This window comes from Phycodurus eques, chromosome 3 (genome assembly GCF_024500275.1).
Source record: "Phycodurus eques isolate BA_2022a chromosome 3, UOR_Pequ_1.1, whole genome shotgun sequence".
NCBI classification, from domain to species: domain Eukaryota; kingdom Metazoa; phylum Chordata; class Actinopteri; order Syngnathiformes; family Syngnathidae; genus Phycodurus; species Phycodurus eques.
Genome location: NC_084527.1, coordinates 12,004,219 through 12,026,115, shown reverse-complemented (window position 1 = coordinate 12,026,115; position 21,897 = coordinate 12,004,219). Strand labels below are relative to the sequence as shown.

General features: G+C 39.8%; 2 protein-coding genes across 6 annotated transcripts; one reads left to right on the top strand and one right to left on the bottom strand.

Annotated features, from left to right (window-relative positions):
- Positions 1 to 1,215: 1,215 nt before the first annotated feature.
- si:ch73-130a3.4 (uncharacterized protein LOC664763 homolog) lies at positions 1,216 to 9,062 on the bottom strand. Of its 4 annotated transcripts, XM_061672080.1 has the most exons (7): positions 8,923 to 8,999; positions 8,372 to 8,451; positions 8,022 to 8,214; positions 7,549 to 7,674; positions 6,856 to 7,066; positions 1,603 to 1,756; positions 1,216 to 1,531 (listed from the first exon to the last, which is right to left on the bottom strand). In XM_061672080.1, exons 2-7 carry the CDS (start codon positions 8,449 to 8,451, stop codon positions 1,324 to 1,326), a joined length of 972 nt encoding a protein of 323 aa, XP_061528064.1. In that variant the 5' UTR covers positions 8,923 to 8,999; the 3' UTR covers positions 1,216 to 1,323. The 4 variants fall into 4 exon arrangements, with proteins under 4 accessions (XP_061528064.1, XP_061528065.1, XP_061528062.1 ...); XM_061672081.1 differs by lacking the exon at positions 8,372 to 8,451 and having other exon boundaries at positions 8,923 to 9,062; XM_061672078.1 differs by lacking the exon at positions 8,923 to 8,999 and having other exon boundaries at positions 8,372 to 8,610.
- A 1,527-nt stretch (positions 9,063 to 10,589) lies between these two features.
- agpat9l (1-acylglycerol-3-phosphate O-acyltransferase 9, like) lies at positions 10,590 to 20,665 on the top strand. Of its 2 annotated transcripts, none has more exons than XM_061673439.1 (14): positions 10,590 to 10,680; positions 11,458 to 11,623; positions 11,992 to 12,058; positions 14,604 to 14,752; positions 14,850 to 14,995; positions 15,757 to 15,831; positions 15,921 to 16,010; positions 16,088 to 16,181; positions 16,333 to 16,448; positions 16,659 to 16,714; positions 16,890 to 16,975; positions 18,057 to 18,185; positions 18,287 to 18,366; positions 19,727 to 20,665. In XM_061673439.1, exons 2-14 carry the CDS (start codon positions 11,480 to 11,482, stop codon positions 19,836 to 19,838), a joined length of 1,344 nt encoding a protein of 447 aa, XP_061529423.1. In that variant the 5' UTR covers positions 10,590 to 10,680; positions 11,458 to 11,479; the 3' UTR covers positions 19,839 to 20,665. The 2 variants fall into 2 exon arrangements, with proteins under 2 accessions (XP_061529423.1, XP_061529424.1); XM_061673440.1 differs by having other exon boundaries at positions 18,057 to 18,202; positions 19,727 to 19,817.
- The last annotated feature ends 1,232 nt before the right edge of the window (positions 20,666 to 21,897 follow it).

Below are 21,897 nucleotides of genomic sequence, written 5' to 3'. Positions count from 1 at the left end.
GTTGAAACTTGAGTTTGTGACCTATGTGTTTATTTTCTTTACGTGTAAAACTGCACTGCATCTTACAGAAATAACTGTTCCTCATAGTTTGTCCCTCTCATGTGGCTAAATAAAGTAACCAAAATATTTCAACAGCTCTCATTATGATGCAGTGTAGTTGTACACCACTGCAACCAACAATAATAAACACAAAATGAATATACTTCCCTGACAGTGCTTGGAAATGGTCTTGTTTAACAACTCTGTCCTCTTTATCACTCCTACAGACATTACTGAAACAGACTCCCACAAAGCCTCCTGTTACAGTAATGTGCAGCAGACTGTGAAACATCTGAACCTGGAAAATAATCGGGAGCTTTTGTTCGTCTTAGGTGGGACAGTGAGGCTTTCACCCCCCCCCACCCCCACCCCCCACGAGGAGCTCGCGGCTGCATTCCTCATCGAGATGGCCCTGTGTTGTGGTGAGTAACAGGTCTGGGTGGTTTGGGCCATTTCATTCCAATTTGTCACACAAGAGTGAAGGAGGTCAGCACTTCTCCAGTCAAGGGTCTCAAATGATGTGCTCACGGATTAAAGGCACACTTGCGCAGTCTCATTGTCTTAACAAAAGCTAATATTGCTCAGTTTTGTTTCAACATTGTTAGGGAGCTGTTAATTCAACAATGTGCTTATTATTGTGTTTGGAGTTGACTACATTCCAAACCTACAGTATTTCAAAGAATATCCATTCATCCATTTTTCATAGCGCTTGTCTTCATTCCCCAAAAGTGTGAATGGTTGTCTACTACTAAAAAACTAACAATAACATAAACCACTGCTAATAAAACCAAAATAAAGTAAAACTACTCACCCCTTTTGACGACACACCACAGGTGGGGAAGGTGCTGACACAGCCATACTGTTTCCTAGTGGTATTTCATAGGGGTTCTTGTCATAATTACAATAAATATCAGTATGAAAAACACTTCAAGGCCATAAATATGAAAACATGTAATTCCTTACCTTTACCCCTGTGGTTGGCTTGCACAGTGGAATAGGCGCAAAGTAGTTCATCATGCACCATTTGTAACCTTGCAACATTTAAGGCTTTTTAACCTCTCTTAGATTTTTTTTTTTTTTGGGATGGGGGCATTTGGGTTGTTTGCAAAGTCGTCAAAAGCAAAGGAAAAGCCAAGGCAGGAGTTCTTAAAATTCAGTTTCACTTTAATTCTGTGGCACAAAAATGCATCAAACAAGAAAGTGTTTCTAATCCTATTAACAGTCTTTGTACATTTAGGAAATCGTTTGCATATTTAAAAAAAATACAAAATACTGCACCCAGGTTTAAGATTCCCCTGTGTTGTCTTCTGACAGGCGAGCTGTGTCCACATCTTTTACAGACACTGTTATGTTTTGTGTGAGAGGATTTTGCCGAAAGTCAGTCTCTGCGTCAGTGAGGGTCTCACTTGCATCGTCAGCCTCTTCTTCTTCTTCTGTAATTTTTACAGACGTTGAATCAAGGCCATGCTTGGCATCTATGGAGCTCATCCACCTTTTTTTAGAACAGGAAAATTGCTTACTTTGTATTTTACAAAGGACTTTCTCAAAGGTGAGTCCAAATACCTTTGTAGTGTGTGTGGATGTGGTAGTTGGAGGTGGAGAGACTTTCTCAGGTAGTTATATACTTTTGGACCATGTAAGTGGAGAGTGAGGGCAAACTCCCTCTGGTCTTTGGTGTAGTCGTTGCCCTGTTTGGACAGCAGGTGGACTGGAAGATCTGGAATTCAAACACAGCCGTATGGGATATGTGTCATTTGAAATGCACATGGAAATAGACACTCAAAACTTAAGAAAGAGTGGTGCCTTGAGATGTGAATTTGTTTCGTGACAACTCAAAACACTCGGATCTCAAGTCATCTTTCTCCATTGAAATGCCAATAATCTGTTCTAGTCTGAACCCACATTTTTTTTAAACAAAAATGTGTATTGTGCTTTTTAATTAAACAAATAGTAGTGCTAAAAAAGAGTGTACTTCATTCAAGCTATAATCTGTGATTTCTGACACCTCATTATAACAAAGCCTTCGTTGCTTCGATATGACGTAGACTAAATGGTTGCTCGGCCTCCTCCCCTCCTTCCAGAATTCCGCACAACCTTCCCGACCCCTCCCTCCACTGTTTGTCTAAAACGTCGGTCACTTTCTTTCTTTGCGAATAATCCTTTAGCCGAACGACAAGCAGGCTTTTTCTTTGTGGTAGGATCCACTTCCACAGCATGTCTTGGACATTTTTCGGGGTTCTCCTCAGACATGTTGCTTCAGTGGCTTTCTCGTTTCTCTATGCCTCAGTTGACTTGCGCGTTGTCCATCTACAGTGCCGTGAAAAGGTATTGCCCCCCTTCTTAAATTATTATATTTTTGCATCGTTTCCCCACTTTAATGTTTAAGATCATGAAAAAAAAATATGTAAATATCAGACAAATATAACCCAGGTGAACTTGAAATGCTGTTTTTAAATGGTGATTTAATTTATTAAGAAAAAAAAATATTCAGTTACCTGGCCCTGTGTCAAAAAGTAATCGCCCCCCCCCTTGGGAAATCATTAATTAATTGTGGCTAATAACAATTTTTGGTTAATTTTCACTGATCACACACAGGCCTGACTACATCCAGACCTGTTCAATCAAGAAATCACTTAAACAGAATCTGTCCCAACAAAATCAAGTCGGGGAGAAGATCTAAAAAAGCTGCAACAAAATGACACGATCCAAAGAAATTCTGGAACAGTTTAGAAATAAAGTAATTGACATTTACCAGTCTGTAAAGTGTTACGAAATCCATTTCTAGAGCTTTAGGATTCCAGTGAACAATAGGGAGAGCTATTATCCTCACGTTGATACAACATGGAATAGTGGTGAGGCTTCCCAGGAGTGTTCAGCCTACAAAGATTAACCCAAGAGAATAGCAATGACTCATCCAAGAGGCCACAAAGGAACTCAGGACAACTTCTAAATAACGGCAGTCCTCCCTTGCCTCATGTCAGTGCTCATGACACAACAGTAAGGAAGAGACTGGGCAAAAATGGCATCCATGGCAGAGTTGCAAGGCGAAAACCACTGCTGACCAAAAATAACATAAAGGCTTATTCCCAAGACTTTTGGGAGAATATTACATGGACTGACGAGATGAAAGTAGAGCTTTTTGGAATGTGTGTGTCTCCTTACATCGGGCGTAAATGTAGCACAGCATTTCAGAAAAAGAACATCATATGAACAGTCAAACATGGTGATGGTGGTGTGATGGTGTTAGGCTGCTTCACTCCTGGACAACTTGCTGTGATTGATGGAACCATGAATTCTGCTCTTTAACAGAAAATCCTGAAGGAGAATGTTCAGCCACCAGTTTGTGACCTCAAGCTGAAGCACACTTGAGTTCTGCAGCAGGATAACGATCCAAAACACACCAGCAGCTCAATTTTTGAATGACTTAAAAGAACAAAATGAAGGTTTTCCAAATGAAATGCAGCGGCATGACCTTAAAAAGGCCATTCATGCATGAAAACCCTCAATTTTTGCTGAATTCAAACAATTCTGCTCAGAAGAGTGGGCCAAAATATCTCTATAGAGATGTGAAAGACTCATTGCCAGTTATAGAAAATGCTTGATTTCAGTTGTTGCGTCTGAGGATGCCCCAACCAGTTATTAGGTTTACGGGGCCATTACTTTTCCACAAATTTTCTATAATAAATTACATCCCCATTTAAAAACAACATTTGAAGTTCACTTCGGTTAGATTGGTCTGACATCCACATTTGTTTGATTGTCTTAAACACTTAACAGTGCATATGGAAAGTATTTAGACCCCCTTAAAGCTTTCACTCTTTGTTATATTGCAGCCATTTGCTAAAATCATTTAAGTTCATTTTTTCCCCCTCATTAATGTACACACAGCACCCCATATTGACAGGAAAAAAATAATTGTTGAAATGTTTGCATTTATTTAAAAAGAAAAACTGAAATATCACACTGCCATAAGTATTCAGACCCTTTGCTGTGACACTCATATATTTAACTCGGGTGCTGTCCATTTCTTCTGTTCATCCTTGAGATGGTTCTACACCTTCATTGAAGTCCAGCTGTGTTTGATTATACTGATTGGACTTGATTAGTAAAGCCACACACCTGTCTATATAAGACCTTACAGCTCAGCGCATGTCAGAGAAAATGAGAATCATGAGGTCATAGGAACTGCCTGAAGAGCTCAGAGACATTATTATGGCAAGGCACAGATCTGGCTAAGGTTACAAAAAAGATTCTGCTGCACTTAAGGTTCCTAAAAGCACAGTGGCCTCCATAATCCTTAAATGGAAGACAGTTGGGACGACCAGAACCCTTCCTAGAGCTGCCCATCTGGCCAAACTGCAGAACTGGGGGGAGAAGAGCCTTGGTGAGAGAGGTAAAGAAGGACCCAACGATCACTGTGGATGAGCTCCAGAGATGCAGTCGGGAGATGGGAGAAAGTTCTAGAAAGTCAACCATCGCTGCAGCCTTCCACCAGTCGGGGCTTTACGTGGCCCGACGGAAGCCTCTCCTCAGTGCAAGACACATGAAAGCCCGGATGGAGTTTCCTAAAAAACACCTGAAGGACTCCAAGATGGTGAGATATAAGATTCTCTGGTCTGATGAGCCCAAGATAGAACTTTTTGGCCTTAATTCTAAGCGGTATGTGTGGAGAAAACCAGGCACTGCTCATCACCTGTCCAGTACAGACCCAACAGTGAAGCATGGTGGTGGCAGCATCATGCTGTGGGGGTGTTTTTCAGCTGCAGGGACAGGACGACTGGTTGCAATCGAAGGAAAGATGAATGCGGCCAAGTACAGGAAACCTTCTCCAGAGTGCTCAGGACCTCAGACTGGGCTGAAGGTTCACCTTCCAACAAGACAATGACCCTAAGCGCACAGCTAAAATAACGCAGGAGTGGCTTCAGAACCACTCCGTGACTGTTCTTGAATGACCCAGCCATAGCCCTGACTTAAACCCAATTGAGCATCTCTGGAGAGACCTGAAAATGGCTGTCCACTAACGTTCACCATCCAACCTGACAGAACTGGAGAGGATCTGCAAGGAGGAATGGCAGAGGATCCCCAAATCATTCCCAAAAAGATTAGATTACCTCAAAAGGGTGCTTATACTAAATACTGAGCAAAGGGTCTGAATACTGTGTGATAGTTCAGTTTTTCTTTTTTAATAAATCTGGAGAAATTTCAACAATTCCGTTTTTTTCTCTCAATATGGGGTGCTGTGTGTACATCAATGAGGAACAAAATGAACTTAAATGATTTTACCAAATGGCTGCAATATAACAAAGTGTGAAAAGATTAAGGGGGTCTGAATACTTTCCGTACCCACTGTAAGTGGGGAAACTATGCAAAAATATTAGAATTTGAGAAGGGAGCCAATACTTTTTCACGACACTGTATGGGCCTGCCCGTTCATAGGTAAAATACATCATTTCCGCTACATAATTTTAGAACGCCACCATGTGATCCAGCGTGGTAATGTATAGGATAGTCACTAAATATAAAAAATAAATATTGAAAAATATAACAAGATGTGTCAGAACCTGATAGCCTTAATCAGCATTTGGTCATCTACTCTTCTAGTGGTTTGGGTGAAAATCATTAGTTATTTATTTTTTTAAACAAAAAAAATAGTTGTGTATTTTAGCTTTAAAATAATGTCATAATTAAATAGACTGTAAAGAATTAAACAGTTTTTGCTACATTTGTGGCGGCACGGTGGACGACTGGTCAGAGCGTTAGCCTCACAGTTCTGAGGACCCGGGTTCAATCCCCGGCCCCGCCTGTGTGGAGTTTGCATGTTCTCCCCGTGCCTGCGTGGGTTTCCTCCCACATCCCAAAAACATGCATTAATTGGAGACTCTAAATTGCCCGTAGGCATGACTGTGAGTGCGAATGGTTGTTTGTTTCTATGTGCCCTGCGATTGGCTGGCAACCAGTTCAGGGTGTACCCCGCCTCCTGCACGATGACAGCTGGGATAGGCTCCAGCACGCCCGCGACCCTAGTGAGGAGAAGCGGCTCAGAAAATGGATGGATGCTACATTTGTGTTGGTCTTTTGCTTCTTCTGGTGTGAACGCCTTAGCCACCTGGGGGCAGTATAATATAGACAGAGAGAGAGACAAAAAAAGTTTCACAACTGACACAGTAAGCCCCAGTAATAAAAAAGTAATTTCTACAAAAGGCCTGAGAATTGTTAAAATTGCTCCAACTAATGTTTATTTTAATAGTCGATTAAAATGTCGCTAATTTTTTCAATTAATCCGATTTAAAAGTAATTGTTTTCAATTTCCATCCCTTAGTTAAAAATAGGACATTATTTCAAATTGGCAGTGCAGAAAATGTACAAACAAATTGATTATGATTCAGTTACTGGTTTGGTCACAACATCCACCAGGAAATATGCAAAAATGTTGATCATTGTTTTCCCATCTTGAAAGGAGATGTTTGCAAAAGTCTTATTTTGATTTAACACCAAGAAAATCAGTCTGCTTTCATGGAGGACTACAGAAATCTGAGAATATTTACTAATGAAAGGCTTTATTTCTTAGGATTTGGACAATTTTAATTGATTAAGAAAATAGCTGTTGATTAAGTTTATAATCAATTAGTTGATGATTAATCAATTAAATGTTGCGCTTCTAACTGTCTGTCTAAATGTGTTGCTTCAACATTTATGTTAAAATACGAGTTGCTTAAACGGTTATAACTCTGCGACACGGCTGCTATTTGTTTATTGTTCCTCAGCATTAACCAAAACAGACTGTCGTGGCAAAATCAAGATCATTCGTCACTTTACCCGAGTATGAATCCAGCTTATCTTTGAGCTCTTCGTTGATGAGGTTCTTGCCCCTCAGATCCTCCAGCAGACCAAACACGGTGTTCTTGGCCCGCCGCTCTCTGTCCTTCATGTTCCGAAGCTCCCGCTCCAGACTCTCCACCCTCGCTAAGGCGTCCATCAGTCGGGCCTTTAGATCGGCGGGAGACGCAGGCAGCGCATAGCAGTGATCCTGGAACATCATTTTATATTTCAAAAAAATAATAAATGTTTTCAGAGGCAAATGAGCATCAGCGTCAACAAGCAGCATCAACATTATGTATTCCTGCACATCTAACGGGATTTAAAACAAGAGCTATATCAAAAATTGTGCCATTACAAAATAAATTAAAGCACCATCTTTTTCCATAGCGAATCCTCAAAATCTTCATCAAATTTGGAATACAGCAAAGTATGAGCATGTGAATGTGAAGTGCTTAAGACATGGGGCAAAGCCAATGACAGGAACTGTGTCCGCTCACATGATGCTCACTGGCACTTCAGTCATGGCAAATGTGCAATTCTGTGAACCCCCATTCATTGTGGGGGATACGTTTCAGATTTAACCACTCCCACATGCTTTAAAAACACCAAAACAGTTTAAACACATTATAAATGTATTTTAACACAAAATAAAAATGCAAAAAATCTATAGCGGGGAACCACTGTACTTACAACATCAGGAGGTGGGGGTGATGGCGGCGGCGGAGGTGGTTCAGTCTGTCGCACATTTCTTGAAGTACCAGATGTCAATGACTCTTGAGCCTTTTTGGAAGTTTGTGTTGTCCTGGTAAACAGTGGCTGATGTAAATAGAAAAAAAACCTATTGTAAATAGACCTTTTCAAAATGTTGGTTACCAATAGGCACCAGGGTCCTGGGTGGCAGAAAGTGATTGACTACCACAGACTTGAACTGAAACGATGACAAAAACTTGTGTTGCGCCACCAGATATTCGTTTTTTTAAATTTGCTTTTTAAAAAATCTAAATTAATCTAGCAGAAACTGTGGGTGATGAGGATAAATCAAGTGGCTGTCGGAAACAGCTGCACGGTGACGATCTCAAGACTGCCCGGTGGCAGAGAAGCCACCCGGGTGAAAAGGTCTAGAACTTACAAAGAAACATTTTATGAGAATTTGTGACACCCACTTTTTGGAGAGGAGACTGAAAGCTGAAAACAGACGGTTTGGCTCCTTCTCTAATCCTGACAGTCTGGCCTGTGGCGTCAATGTCCTCCGGTTTGAAGTGCTCGCTGCAAAGGACCGAGGACTTGGTGGCGGAGAAACCTCTCCTCCTTGCTGCCACTTCCCACTGCCTCCTCAAGTCATTTTCTTTGGGAAACCTGCAAACATGATGACATTCATCATATGTCACACGGAGTGCTTAACATTGTTATTATAGCAGCAGTGTGAGTTGCATAGCTATTGATATCCTAACACTGGTGACAAGCTAGCTGGTGCTTCATATTGAACCCAGAATGGTCTTACAGTCTTTCTTACCTGTGAAAGGTAATTCCCTGCGATTTGCTTTGCACTGTGCGCCGGTTTGTACATCCCCACGCCGCACACGAGTCGGGCATCTTTCGTTTCAGTCCATCCCAAAAAGACAGGATTGTAAAAGCTGTTTTCGGTCTTTATATTGTATGGTTTTGCTTGAGAATTGCGCACGGGATAGAGCCTGACATCCACAGAAATCCCCGGGCGTGTTGTCTTGTGCGTTAACGTGTATGTTTACACAGTCCGCTTTGCCCGGGAAAAGATGGCTACGGTGTTGACGTACGTACTTAGAGGAGATGCCAGAATGTCTACTTCCGCTTTACGTCGGCGAAGGGTTTCCGCAAAATACGATTCGTTTGTCAACAGTGACCATGTTGACTTCCAGTGTTACCTGGCGTGTCTTTGTTTGGTTTTTTAAACTATATAAGAGAAAAACACCGCCTTCTATCAACGAAAACAAAAGCCTTACGGGGTCAAGTCATATCCCTCGAGTTGTTCTGCGCTCAACAGTGTATATCAAATATGTTTGCATCTTCCCCGTTTTATGTACTTACTTATGGAATGTGATTCTCTTGTCTTTTGTCACCGCGGTGCGCTTATTCACGCACCCCAACGCAGCACAGTACTGAGGCATACTGTCATTTTGTTCAGAAATACTCTACTGTAGATAAACCGCTCGCAAGTACCGCTCCAAAATGGCGGCTACGTAGACGCGCTGGCCCACTGTAACATGGAAGTGACGTCAGTTACACGTGAGCCTAATAGTGTTGTGAATTTTATTTTAGTTGGAAAATATTTTATTGAAAAAAAAAAAAAAAAAGCTCCCAACCCTACTTTTGCCCAGTTTTTTTGCGTTGAATTCAACTCACTTTGTGAATCCCTGGCCTTGATTAGAATTACCAGGTGCTCCACCACCCAGCGTCTCAGGAGGGGGAATCAGTGCACCATCAACACTGTGTATAGTCATCGGTCGATCTACGTTCCTACCCTCACCTATGGTCACGAGCTGTGGGACCAAAGAACAAGATCCCGGATACAAGCGGCCGAAATGAGTTTCCTCCACAGGGTGTCCGGGCTCTCCCTTAGAGATAGGGTGAGAAGCTCGGTCATCCGGGAGGATCTCAGAGTAGAACCGCTGCTCCTCCGCATTGAGAGGAGGCAGGTGAGGTGGCTCGGGCATCTGATTAGGATGCCTCCCGGACGCCTCCCCGGTGAGGTGTTCCGGGCACGTCCTACCGGGAGGAGGCCCCGGGGACGACCCAGGACCCGCTGGAGAGACTATGCCTCCCGGCTGCCCTGGGAATGCCTCGGGATCACCCCAGAAGAGCTGGAGGAAGTGGCTGGGGAGAGGGAAGTCTGGGCGTCCCTGCTGAGGCTGCTGCTCGGATAAGCGGAGGAAAATGGATGGATGGATGGATTTTAATTCAAACTATCATGAATGAATTGTTATTTTATCCTTTTATTTCAATTGTATTTATTTGCTTTGTTGCAGCTCTCATTTATTGTGTGTTAAACTGTATTATTGTTTGACACAGTACTGTATATATTTTTAAGTGCAGTTTAAAAATGCTTAAATAAGTATTTAAGAAATAGGAACGTGTAATTCCCAAACATTTATGTATGTATTATTTTTATTCTTTAAATGTAAATATTTTTAAGGTAACTATCAATGTACATTCTATCATTTTATTTCATTTTTATTTCAGTCCATATTTGTTGCTGACAGCTGTTATTTGTTATTGTTGTCTGTGTGGCTTGCTTGTTTAAATCAAGTTTTTATTGATTAAGAATGTGCAAGAAAATCTTTTTAAACTCAAATATGTTGCGCTTGCAAGTTGTGCAGTGACTAGACGTTTTTTTTTTTAAACACAAATATACCTTTTAACGATAATCTCGGTAAATAATGGATTTATGAACGCAATAGAACGGAACAAAAAAAGTCAAAAACGGCCTTTTGTAGGGGAGTGTGTGTGTGTGTGGATGGGGGGGGTTATTGTAATTAGTAACAAATGATCTAAAACATTACAATTGTAATTCGGGGATAATACCACTGCTACGTACTAATAAATGAGTTTTAATCCGTTGTGTTTAAGGCCAATAATCGTTGGCGTTTGCTGATGACGCCGTTGAACGCAACTTGTTGAACTTTGGTCCACTAGTTGGTGAAATGGGCGTGGCGAGTTCGCTTCTTGTCTCGAGTGGGACGACAGCGCCAAGTCAAGTTGCTGTTTCTTCAAAAAAAAATACAAAATAAAATTCAAACAAATAATAATAGTAATAATGACGCTTTTCACTGCGGAGGACAACCCGAGGTAGGAAACCTATTGACCGTGCAACGTGTTGACGACCTGTTTGGTGAAAGTTTAGCGGTTTTTTTTTTTTTTTGTGGGTTTATAAAGTGACCGCGCGGCTGCTCTTGTAGCTGTCTAAAGTGGCACAACGTATACATTGCGTGTATACGAAGTGGTTACAAAGTGCCGTGTTTCCCCGAATTTTATCGAGCCGAGGGGCATAGGAAAAAACAACAACAACACACACACACACACACACAAAAACAAAAACGCCTAACAAAAATGTGGTTTATACCAGGGGTTCTCAAACTCTAATATGTATGATTTGTGTTTCGAGTTTTACATCTTGCACATTTTCATTTGTATTTAATGTGGTAATTCTTAAAGCGGCACTCGGACCACACTTTGACAATCACTGGTCTGCACTGAACAAAAAGTAACAATTTTGTTTTGTATTTTTGTTACTTGTCACCCACCCGCTGTCGTGTCCATTTACTCACAGCTGTACTTACTCGGTGTGAAATGTGGGCCTGTTTAGTTGAACACAAAGCTGTTATTCTGTGGTATGAATGGCAACAGGTGGACACAGAGATTAATTGTACCTGCTGGGATCTAGCGGAAGAGCGTTTCATTGTTCTGGATGTCACTATACATCGCTGGCATAGATGGATGAAAAAAATGATACGTTATTTGCCGTGAATATATCAGATTTTCAGTCCAATGAAGTGAAATTGGATCATTTCCGGTGGCACAGTGTCTGGGAATCACTGACGTGAAGTACGACTCTGCTTCTGACAGGCTGTAAAAGGAAAAAGTGGAGATGGAGGACTTCTGGGCTGTGGTGGTTTGGGCTGGGAGGATATGGCTGGGCCTCATAGTCGGCCTCATCATGATCCCTGCCATGTTTGGCTTCTCACTGGGCATCTCTGAGACCTACATGGACATCCTGGTCAAAACACTGGAGGTACACTACTTCACATTTCACATGCATGATAAGACGTTCAAGGAAAAGCAGCACAGTGTAGCGGTTGGCACGTGATTTACGGTTCTGGGTTGGAATCGAGGCTCAAGTCTTCCTTTTGTGGAGTTTGCGTGCGCTTGCGGGGGTCACGTGTTAGGTTAACTGACGATTGTAAGTTGCACCTAGGTGTGAATGTGAGCGTGCATGGTGGTCTACGTGTGCCTTGTGATTGACTGGCGGCCAGTCCGAGGTGTAACCCACCTCTCGCTCAAAGTCAGCTGGGATAGGCTCCAGCTCACATGCGACGCTAATGACAGCGAGCGCTAATGGATGGATGGAGGAGTAATGATTTTTTTTTCTTCTTCTATTAGTGGGCCACACTAAAGTTACAGAAGGCAAGCAGGGAAGAACATGCACTAAAAGCATCTGCATCCAGTGGTAAGTACAATGGATGGGTACGGTGGAAATAAAACGTGTACACACCCCTGCTCAAATGCCCTCGCCTGTACAACTCAATTAAAAATACAATTAAACAAAATCCTCCGGAGAGGGGAAGTTAAAACAAACAACTTGTGGTCGCACATATGTGCACACCCTCCGAATGTATAACTGGGATGTGGCTGTGTTCAGAATTAACCAATCACAATCAAACTGTAAATTGTAAAGTTACTGTAAATGGGAGTCGGCACACACAGGCCACCGCTTAAAGTGCCTCTGAATAATCCCAAATAAAGGTCAGATGTTTTCGCAGGCTTTTCCTGACATTTGTTTGCTTTTCACCAGTAGCCTTTGACGGTCTTTGGAACCGCTATTTGGAACTGTTTGTAACTTTGACTAAAACCCCAGTTACAGCTGAAGAAAAAATGTGGTTTGCACAGTTGTGCATTTTTGTGTTGTTGTGCATCTCTCGAAATGAAGGGATGACATTTAAAAGATCACCTTAATGGTGGAAAAAGTTTTTAAACAGATTTTGGTCTCATTTTTTTCCTATCACAAATACTAGTATATGATCAGGGATGTGTAGACTTTTTATATCCAAGATAAATAATGATTGTGAAAGATGGAGGCTCAGCGACAGACATGCTGCAACGTGTCATTTCCTCATCTAGTTCAAGTCAAGCATGCTGCAATGAAAGACCACCAAAAAGCCAGATGTAGCAATGAATGCGACTGTCTTTGGACGCGATAAGCACAGTTCACTGTGTGCGTTCACGACAGGCCACGGGGTCAAGTTATCACGTGTTGTGTGGTAGACCCTTTGCAGCGCGGGCGGGGGAACCGTTTTCCAATCGGGGGTCGTTTCAAGTCATCCGGCGTGAATGAGTATTTGGGCCACGCTGAAAAGAAAACAAAGGTTACACCAAGATAATTAAAGGCGTAATCTTGCGAGAGAAAACGAAGATGCATATTTTGGAGAAAAAGTGTTTTTTGGGAGATAAAAAGCTCTATATGTTTTAGATAAACATGTTGTTTAGACATTGAAGTCATATTTTCAGGGTGGGAAGTTCTATATTTTCAAGAAAAAAGTTGTATTAAAAAAAAAACTAATAATAATATTTTATTTTTTAAATATAATAATATATAATATTTGTCATATTTTGATTAAAGCCGCATATTTTACAAGTAAAAAGCAGTTTATTTTTCAGATAGAAATTGGTCGCAATTTGGTGCGATAGCAAAATAGAGTTTTGAGATTAAAACTATTATTTTCTTATATTTTCACATTAAATATTTTCACATTAAAAAGTTTTGTATTTTTTCAAGTAAATGTACATTTACAAGATAAAAGTTGTAACCTATATTTTTCAGAAAAAGTTGTTTCTGATAGTTATACATAGTCAAGATTAAAGTCGTAATAATACAAATGTGAATAATTTTGAGATACTTAGGCACATTGTCAAGACTGAAGTTGTAATTTACTAGAATAATGGATAAGAGCCACTTATTTTCAAGAAAAAGTAGTATACTTTCTCGATAAAGTTGTATATTTTTATAACAATTTTATCTTTTTTAGATTAAAATTGTATTATTAAGAGAATAGTCATATTTGTTAGACTAAAGTTGTGTATTTTAAAATAAAGTAAATTCTAAATTAATTTAAAAAATGGATTATAATACAGGTGAATCTCAATAAATTAGAATAGCGTTGAAAGCGTATTTTATTTCAGTAGTTCCGAGTGAAACTAATTAATAGGTTCGCTATACGCAGTGAAATATTTCAAGATTATAAAAACCATTTATATACATTTGATTATTATACTTTAAATCAAATGAAAACCCAAAATTCAGCATCTCAAGAAATGTTAATAATACATAACAAACAGTGTAAAAGATTGTTAGAAATTGGGCGGGAAGTGGCCTTCTGAAAGCTTTTTTCCTGTGTTTAATCAATCTATATAATAAGCACTGATATAAATGAACCTCTATACCATATTCTAATTTGAGATGTACCTGTAAACTGTGAGCATTCGTATTTATTTTGTTTTGTTCTCGCTTTTTTGTAGCAGGTCTTCTGAGGTTTTTTAAAAATGTGTTTGAGAATTGCGTGCCAGGGCCGTACGTGGCCCACATGACGTAGGTTCCCCACCCCTGCTATAAAGAAAGATACAAGTTACGTCAACATCCAGTGGCCTTTGCAAAGTGTGTCGCTGTTACATTTGTCATTACCTAATCCAAGCTTGAGTCAATATAAAAAGCATGTGTGCTTAAACAGGCAGGAAGAAGCCAGTAATTGTACATTTGTGCAACTGTGATTAGATATTTGATTACTGTACATGCTTTTATCTGTAATCTTGGATTTTGCCCTCTGTGCTATCAGTTGAAACCACATCAGCTCTTTTGATTAAGTGGACAACCCCGTTAGTAGGCCGCCCCATGTTATGTTAGTTTAGTTTTATTTAGTTTCTTTTAAATGCTGCTTGATTCTGTGCGTTCTGCATATGTATTTATAGCATTTTCAGTACTGTGTGTGTGTGTGTGTCAGCTCTAATCCAGAGGGAAGATGGTTCCATGGAGAAAGAGTTAGAGGAACTAAGACGAAGTCGCCCCAAACCTCCGGAGGGCGGCGATTTTACGCTGAGCGACTGTTTCTATTTCACCCGCAGAGGAATTGAGAGCATTGTAGAGGATGAGGTGCGACGCCTTACTGTATTTCACATCACTCATTTACATCATCATTCGATATCAGAAGCACTTCGAATCACATTTTTCATTAAATTTTTGAATGAAGGTGACCCAGCGGTTCACTTCAGAGGAGCTGGTCTCTTGGAACCTTCTGACCCGCACTAACAATGACTTCCAGTACATCAGTCTGAGGCTGACTCTGGTCTATGGTCTTGGCATTTTCATCAGATACTGCATTCTCGCACCTCTCAGGTACGCACACACACACACACACACACACACACACACGCACACACACACAGATGCGGATTTTGTTATTGTTGTTGCTTTAAGTGTCTCTTGGGATTAAAACTTCTCTTTGGAGTTTGAAACAGTTTTTCCTATAAGAAATAGTTGTGGAATAACAACGCAAAAAATTACCAAGAAAAACTAACTCATCGCTTTTTTTGGGGGGGGGGGGAATTTGTCGCTACAAATGTAGCCACAAAGTTGCTAAGTTGGCAACATTGAGTTCAGTCAGACAGAACCACCTCCTGATTTTTTTTTTTATTCGTTATTGATTTATATTGTTAGTTAAGTTATGGAAAAAAAAGTAATCAATAATCACAGACTTTATTGTATGACGCCTGTCTTTAGGGTGGGTCATCTATTTAAGACTCATAAATGGTCCTCATCGTTACACACTGTTGGTCACTTCAGGCTCTGTTAGTGTGACCCATTCCGAGAAGCAGTGTATAATATTTCCAGGTTTTTTTTAACAGAAACCTTTGCCAAACTCTTCTGGCCCCTTAAAGGCCACCGTACTCAGCGTAATGTCCCCCTCAGGGTTATGGCCGCCCGGCGGCCACGGCAACCCAGCTCAGCTCAATGTAATGTTTAATCACTGACTTGTGGACTTTGAAAAATTGGATTTAAGATATAGATTAATTGGCATTAAGTCGGAATTTGGCACTGGGCACATTTTTCCCAAAAGTGTCATGTGTTGCAAACCATGTGTTGTGTTCACTCGTCAGGATCACTCTGGCCTGCATTGGCCTCACCTGGTTGGTCATCGGGACATCTGCCGTGGGGCTGCTCCCCAACTGGAGGTAGCCGCCAACCGCACTGGAAACAATCCGATCGACTTTTCATGTTGACCGTTTCAGTTTTCAAGGCCGCGCTCCGTATTTGTCGTCAGGATGAAGTTCTGGCTCAGCGAGTGGGTCCACGTCATGTGCTACAGGATCTGCGCCCGAGGCCTCTCCGCCGCCATCCGCTATCACAACAGGCAAGCGAAACGAAGACAAAATGATGCAAATCGAGGTGTTTTATTTATCCTTACATGCTTTCCTCTTGGCACATCAGGGAAAATATACCCCGAAAAGGAGGCATTTGTGTGGCCAATCACACCACCCCCATTGACATCGTGATACTCTGCAATGATGCCTGCTATGCCATGGTAGGAAGAGGAACACCCGTCCATTAGTTTTCTAGTTGTTCCCCCCCCCCCCCCCCTCGGTTAGCGTTGCTGGTGAGCTGGAGCTTATCCCAGCTGACTTTGGCCAAGACGTTCACCCTCAATCCATTTTAAAACTTTAAATGCGTGTCAGGTGGGGCAGGTGCACGGAGGCCTGATGGGGGTGGTCCAGCGGGCCATGGTACGATCCTGTCCCCACGTGTGGTTTGAGCGAGCGGAGATGAAAGATCGCCATCTGGTGACCAAGAGGTCAGTTCCACACCCTTGAGTTAACCCGCCATGCTTTTGTCATCGTTTTTGTCTAAGAATAGACTGATTTGATTGTATGCTTCTTGACCTAATTACACACTCCATGCAGATAAAAAAAAAAAAAAAAAGGGGGTTTTGGTCTCTTAATTTTTTTCCAGAGCTGTATTTAAACTAGCAATTGTTTCCATGAACTTTTTGCATCACCTTCAGGTTGAAGGATCACGTGAATGACAAGACAAAACTCCCCATATTGATATTTCCAGAGGGTAAGTTTAAACATCAGTGAGATGTTTTTCGTAGTACAATCAGTGAATGTTGTTGTTTCGTCTCTGAATGATAACGGCTGCTATATTATGTTGTTTTGGACCACACACACACGCGCATATGCTTGACCGTCTCTTTTTTTTTTTTATTGATGTTGTTGCTGTTTGGTGACCATAGGAACCTGCGTCAACAACACGTCTGTCATGATGTTTAAGAAGGGGAGTTTTGAAATAGGAGCAACAATTTACCCCGTTGCCATAAAGGTACTTCAGTCACTTGTTTTTCCTTCTGTTATTAGGTCATTAAAAAAATATATATATATTTATATATATATATATATATATATATATATATATATATGTTTTATATATTTCTATATATACTTATATGTTATACATTTAATTGCATTTTTATTATATATATATATATATATTTCTATATATAATAAAATGTTTGTAATCTTAATTATAATAAATTTGTATGCATATTTAATTGTTTTATTTCCTATTAGGGTCATCGCCACATTTAATTCTTTTGTTTCATTTGTATATATTTCGATGTATACAGTAATGACATTTTTACATATTTCCATGTAAATAGATTTTTTTAATTTTGTATTTCTTTGTGTATTAAATTGTATTTTTCATTTTTGTTATTTTTATATATTTTTTTATACTGTACAATTATATTTACTGTAAATATATTTAATGTGATTTTTAATTCTAGGTATATTTTTTGAATATGGGTATTTCTATATTTTATGTAACTACATTTTTCATGTGTTTCTATGTAATGAAATGTTTATATATTTCTATGTAATAACATTTCTATACATATTGATTGTATTTTTATCGTATTTTGTTTTTTATTTTTTAATTCTGTATATTATTTTTATTGTTACATATTTCCTTTTTATAGATAATTTTATTTTATATTTTTATTTTTTTTATCTCTCTATATAAATACGTGTTTATATGTATTCATTATATTTTATTTATATTTTAATAAATGATTCATTTTCAAAATTTTATATATAATTGCATTTTTCTTATCTTCCTGTGTTTTTATTTAGTATGTTTTTATTTTCATATATTTTGACATAAAATTCCATGTTTCTTCATTTTGTTTTTATTTTGTTGTATTTTTATATTTCTCTGTACATAATTACTTATAAAGTATTTCTACATATAATAGCTTTTTTCATATTTCCACATATTTAAGTTGTTTTTTTATATTTTGATCTGTTGTAATTTTGATATGTAATTATCTTATTGATTTATTTTCTATATTTTTTTTAAATGTTTTTTTTTCAAATATTGATTTTATTGCATTTGTTTTCCCCAGTACGATCCCAAGTTTGGCGACGCCTTCTGGAACAGTTCCAAGTACAGCATGGTGAGCTACCTGCTGAGGATGATGACCAGCTGGGCTCTCGTCTGCAATGTCTGGTATCTACCTGCCATGCATCAACAGGTCCGTGCAACACGTCGGTGCGCGTTCCACCTGTTGCCTCACAGACTCACAAACACACACGTGACATTAGACTGAGACGTAGAGTTCAAACTGTCATGCAGGAGGGGGAAGATGCCGTCCAGTTCGCCAACAGAGTCAAGTCAGCCATCGCTCACCAGGGAGGACTAGTGGACCTGCAATGGTAAAATATGACTTTTGTTCATTTGGAGTGGTTTTTTATCAGTTGCAGAGGGTGTCGTTTTTTATTGAAATGCATTTATCTGAGGGGAGGCCTTTATTTGTACTTAATTTGACGGTGGCCCTTGACATGGCCTTGTCATTTGATTGGGTTACCTCTCTGTCAAATTGGAAATGTACCATTTACTGGGACCACGGCTATAACAAAGATAATTACAGCCACCTAGTGGTAGCACCTGTTATTTATTTCAAGAGGGTATTCAAGATTCAGGATGTTGATTTGTCAAACCACAAATATGCAAATGTCAGCAAATAACAGAGGATAGGTTCCAAAAAAAAGACAAATCGATGAATCTGCAAAAACCAATGAACAAAAACAAGACTTGTTCTCCATGATTTCATTTTGTTATACAGTGGAACCTCGATAAAATTATATTTCAGATATCGGATCAAATGGACCATCAGGACTGAACAATAGGTCCAAAAAAAGTTTCCATTTGTCACTTCAAATGCTGTTGACTGTTGTTCTGTTAGTTCCAGAATTGGCCGTTGTTGTTTACTGGCGCTGTGGCGCGATGCAGGCAGAGAATGGGACTGAGGTAGTTCCGGGTCACATATACGAGATCCTCCCATGCCTACGTGGTGGCCATGTTGAATGTGGGCCATTGATGTGGCGGCGATGTGATGATGGTTATACTGTATGTTAGTCTATTACGCAGAGAGAGAGCGGAATGGCTGCGGCGTTAACTCTGAGGAGTACGCAACATAAGTCTTTGGAGTCTGGAACATCCTATTTTTGGTAAAGTACGTTTTTTTTGGTCAAGTCGTTCGCCTTTGGCAACAGATTTGGAAGTAGGAAGCACATTAATTCCACGCGGCTCTTTTATACTGACCTATAGTGGTCAATGCATGTACGACGAAAGGAGACACAATGAATTAGTCATAATGCACAAACTTTCACAAAAACAAAATTCCTTACTTTCTTCTCTTTCACTAATTCCACGCGGCTTTTGAAAGCGTCTCGCCGATGATGAGTACTGTATGTCAACAATGTCACGATGACCAAGCACGCCCGCGTGGTAAGTTTGGATAAAATGTGTAACTTTCAAACATTTTCAAGCTTTACTGGGTGTTTTAGGTCATGAAAAAAAAACTACAAAACAATAATTTTGTACCGTACAGTATTATGGGTGCATATGACTTCCAAAAAAGTGCTTCAATGTAACGGACCATCGGCTATGTCGGACGAACCCCCGCCCGTATTAGTCCGTTCTATCGAGGTTCCGGTGTAATGCAAAATGAGTTTTTATCCGAGTAGTCAATGGGATAATCGGCAGAATAATGGATTGTAAAAACATTCGCAGGGATGGAGGCCTGAAGCGAGCGAAGGTGAAGGAGTCATTCAAGGAGCAGCAGCAGAAGCAATACAGCAACATGGTGGTGGGAGACGACAGCAGCAGCAGCAACAGCGACTGAGGAGCCGGCGACGGGACGAGACACCTTTACTTGAAACTCATTTCCTCATGACCTGGATGGACACCTGCGCACGCACGCACACACAACACACACACACACACACACACACACACACAGTGCAATAGTGAACTTGATGAGGAAATGGATGCCTGCTGCTATTTCTTATATCTTGATTGTCATGATGTTGAATGTAATGGATCGAAAACAGAGTTGGATACAAACACTTGATGGCGTTCATGTGTTGCTTGTTGGTTTTTTTAAAATAAAGCTTACAAATGTTGTCGCCATGCTGTAATTAGCTGACATATAACATAAATGTGGCAACATATCATGCATGTTAGGTTCAAAATCATCCATAGATGTGATTGTGAATGTTTTCTGTCATCTTCATACGCACTGACATTGACAGGTGACCAGTCCAGGGTGTACCCCGCCTTTGACATTATATGTAGCATAAGGAAACTGAAAGACACTCCAGTTCTAACCAGCTTCTTTATTTTTACATTACACATGGTCTCATAAACAGCTGAAAGAAATAATATAGCACTTAAATAACACATGACAATAAAAGATCAGCACAAGTTGTGAGGCGTTTAAAGTACAACACACAAGTGAGACTTTTTGGTTGGCTGTGCAATGGATGCTTTGCTGCATATTTGCTCCTTGCTGTCTGCCACCTCGAGTGGTTTTTCACTATCATTGCCTGAAAAACAAATGAAGGCGTTTTAGTATGTTGGTTTATGGGGAGCATGAATGTTATTGATTTTGGACGTTTGAGCACTTACTTGAATGATCTGTGCTGCCTTCAGTATCCTGAAACATAAAGAGACAACTCGAGTTTGAGTATTGTTTAAAAAAAAAAAAATCAAAGCTTTTACTGTGTCTTTTACCTCTGTTAAGTTACTTTTGTTTTTCTTCCTCTGTTCTAGATATCTGGAATATGACAACAAAAATAATAACAATGAGACTCCAAAGTATTCATTGAGAAGCTGCGTTGTGTTCACTGACCGTGAGGAAAGGAACGTGATCAATCCATTCATTTTCTATTGCGTTTTTCGTCATTAGGGTTGCGTGTGAGCTGTATCCTATGCCTGTAACTAATTACAATCGAATGTAATCGACAGGAACCTTGGACGCCTCCTCTAAAAACGTGCATTAAATGAGTGACCACAAGGTGGCGCTTTGCGCTCATATTTGGAAAAAAGGTGTTATGTTTGAGACTACGGCAAATGACTAAAGAGCTTTAGGAGGAGGAAGTGAAATGTAAAAAAAAAAAAATCTGAGCTTTTGTGGCTATTTTTTAAATGTAACAAAAATTGGAATCGTATACATTTACAAACGCATCTATAATTTAATGACACATTTTCTCCCACCATTGTAATGTATAACAAATACTCCATATCGTTACTACACAGTAGTGTACAAAGACAAACAGACGCCAAGTACCACCTTAAAAAAATACATACAGAATCTCTTCAAGTGCCACCATGACCAACATTAAAATACAGTAGTGTAGTAGGCTCATGTGTTTATCAAAAACGAGACAGAGGTTTTCTTCCTAAAGAGTATATTTAATATTTTTGCAAGCCACTGTAAAACATGCACAGTTTGAACATTAACATTGTGCTTAAATATAGGAAAATTAAAAAACGGTATAACGATTCAATTAAAATGCATTGCACATAAAATAAAAAATATCACCATTCAATGTTCCCCCTCCCGCCAGGGTTGTTACAGTATACAAGTACACATTTAGAGTTGTACACTTTAGTGTAGTACCACATTGTGCTGCAACATGCTGGTCTATTGGAAGAGATGCAGCATGATTAAGAGCAAGAAGAAGGGGCTGAGAAGGGCCCCAACTGGATGCCAGTAATTGTCATTGTTTCCACAGAGCAGAGCAAATGCCTGTTAAGTAGGGTTGGCTACTTAATTTGTTTGTATTGTTGCTCCGTGTGTGTTAAAAAGTTCTGTTTTTATAATTACCGTAACATCTATGCTAATTTTGTCAACCATTCTATGACATTTCACATTATATGTTAGCATTATGCTAACAGAC

What these genes read in the sequence shown, in the direction of transcription:
- agpat9l (XM_061673439.1), top strand. Translation starts at nt 11,480, where the DNA reads ATGGAGGACTTCTGGGCTGTGGTGGTTTGGGCTGGGAGGATATGGCTG. An exon ending in GGGCTGCTCCCCAACTGGAG is followed by an intron (nt 15,832 to 15,920) that starts GTAGCCGCCAAC and finishes ATTTGTCGTCAG; the next exon opens with GATGAAGTTCTGGCTCAGCG. An exon ending in ATGATGCCTGCTATGCCATG is followed by an intron (nt 16,182 to 16,332) that starts GTAGGAAGAGGA and finishes AATGCGTGTCAG; the next exon opens with GTGGGGCAGGTGCACGGAGG.
- si:ch73-130a3.4 (XM_061672081.1), bottom strand. Translation starts at nt 9,002, where the DNA reads ATGCCTCAGTACTGTGCTGCGTTGGGGTGCGTGAATAAGCGCACCGCG. An exon ending in CACCCCCACCTCCTGATGTT is followed by an intron (nt 7,067 to 7,548) that starts GTAAGTACAGTG and finishes ATGATGTTCCAG; the next exon opens with GATCACTGCTATGCGCTGCC. An exon ending in CATCCACACACACTACAAAG is followed by an intron (nt 1,532 to 1,602) that starts GTATTTGGACTC and finishes TTCTAAAAAAAG; the next exon opens with GTGGATGAGCTCCATAGATG.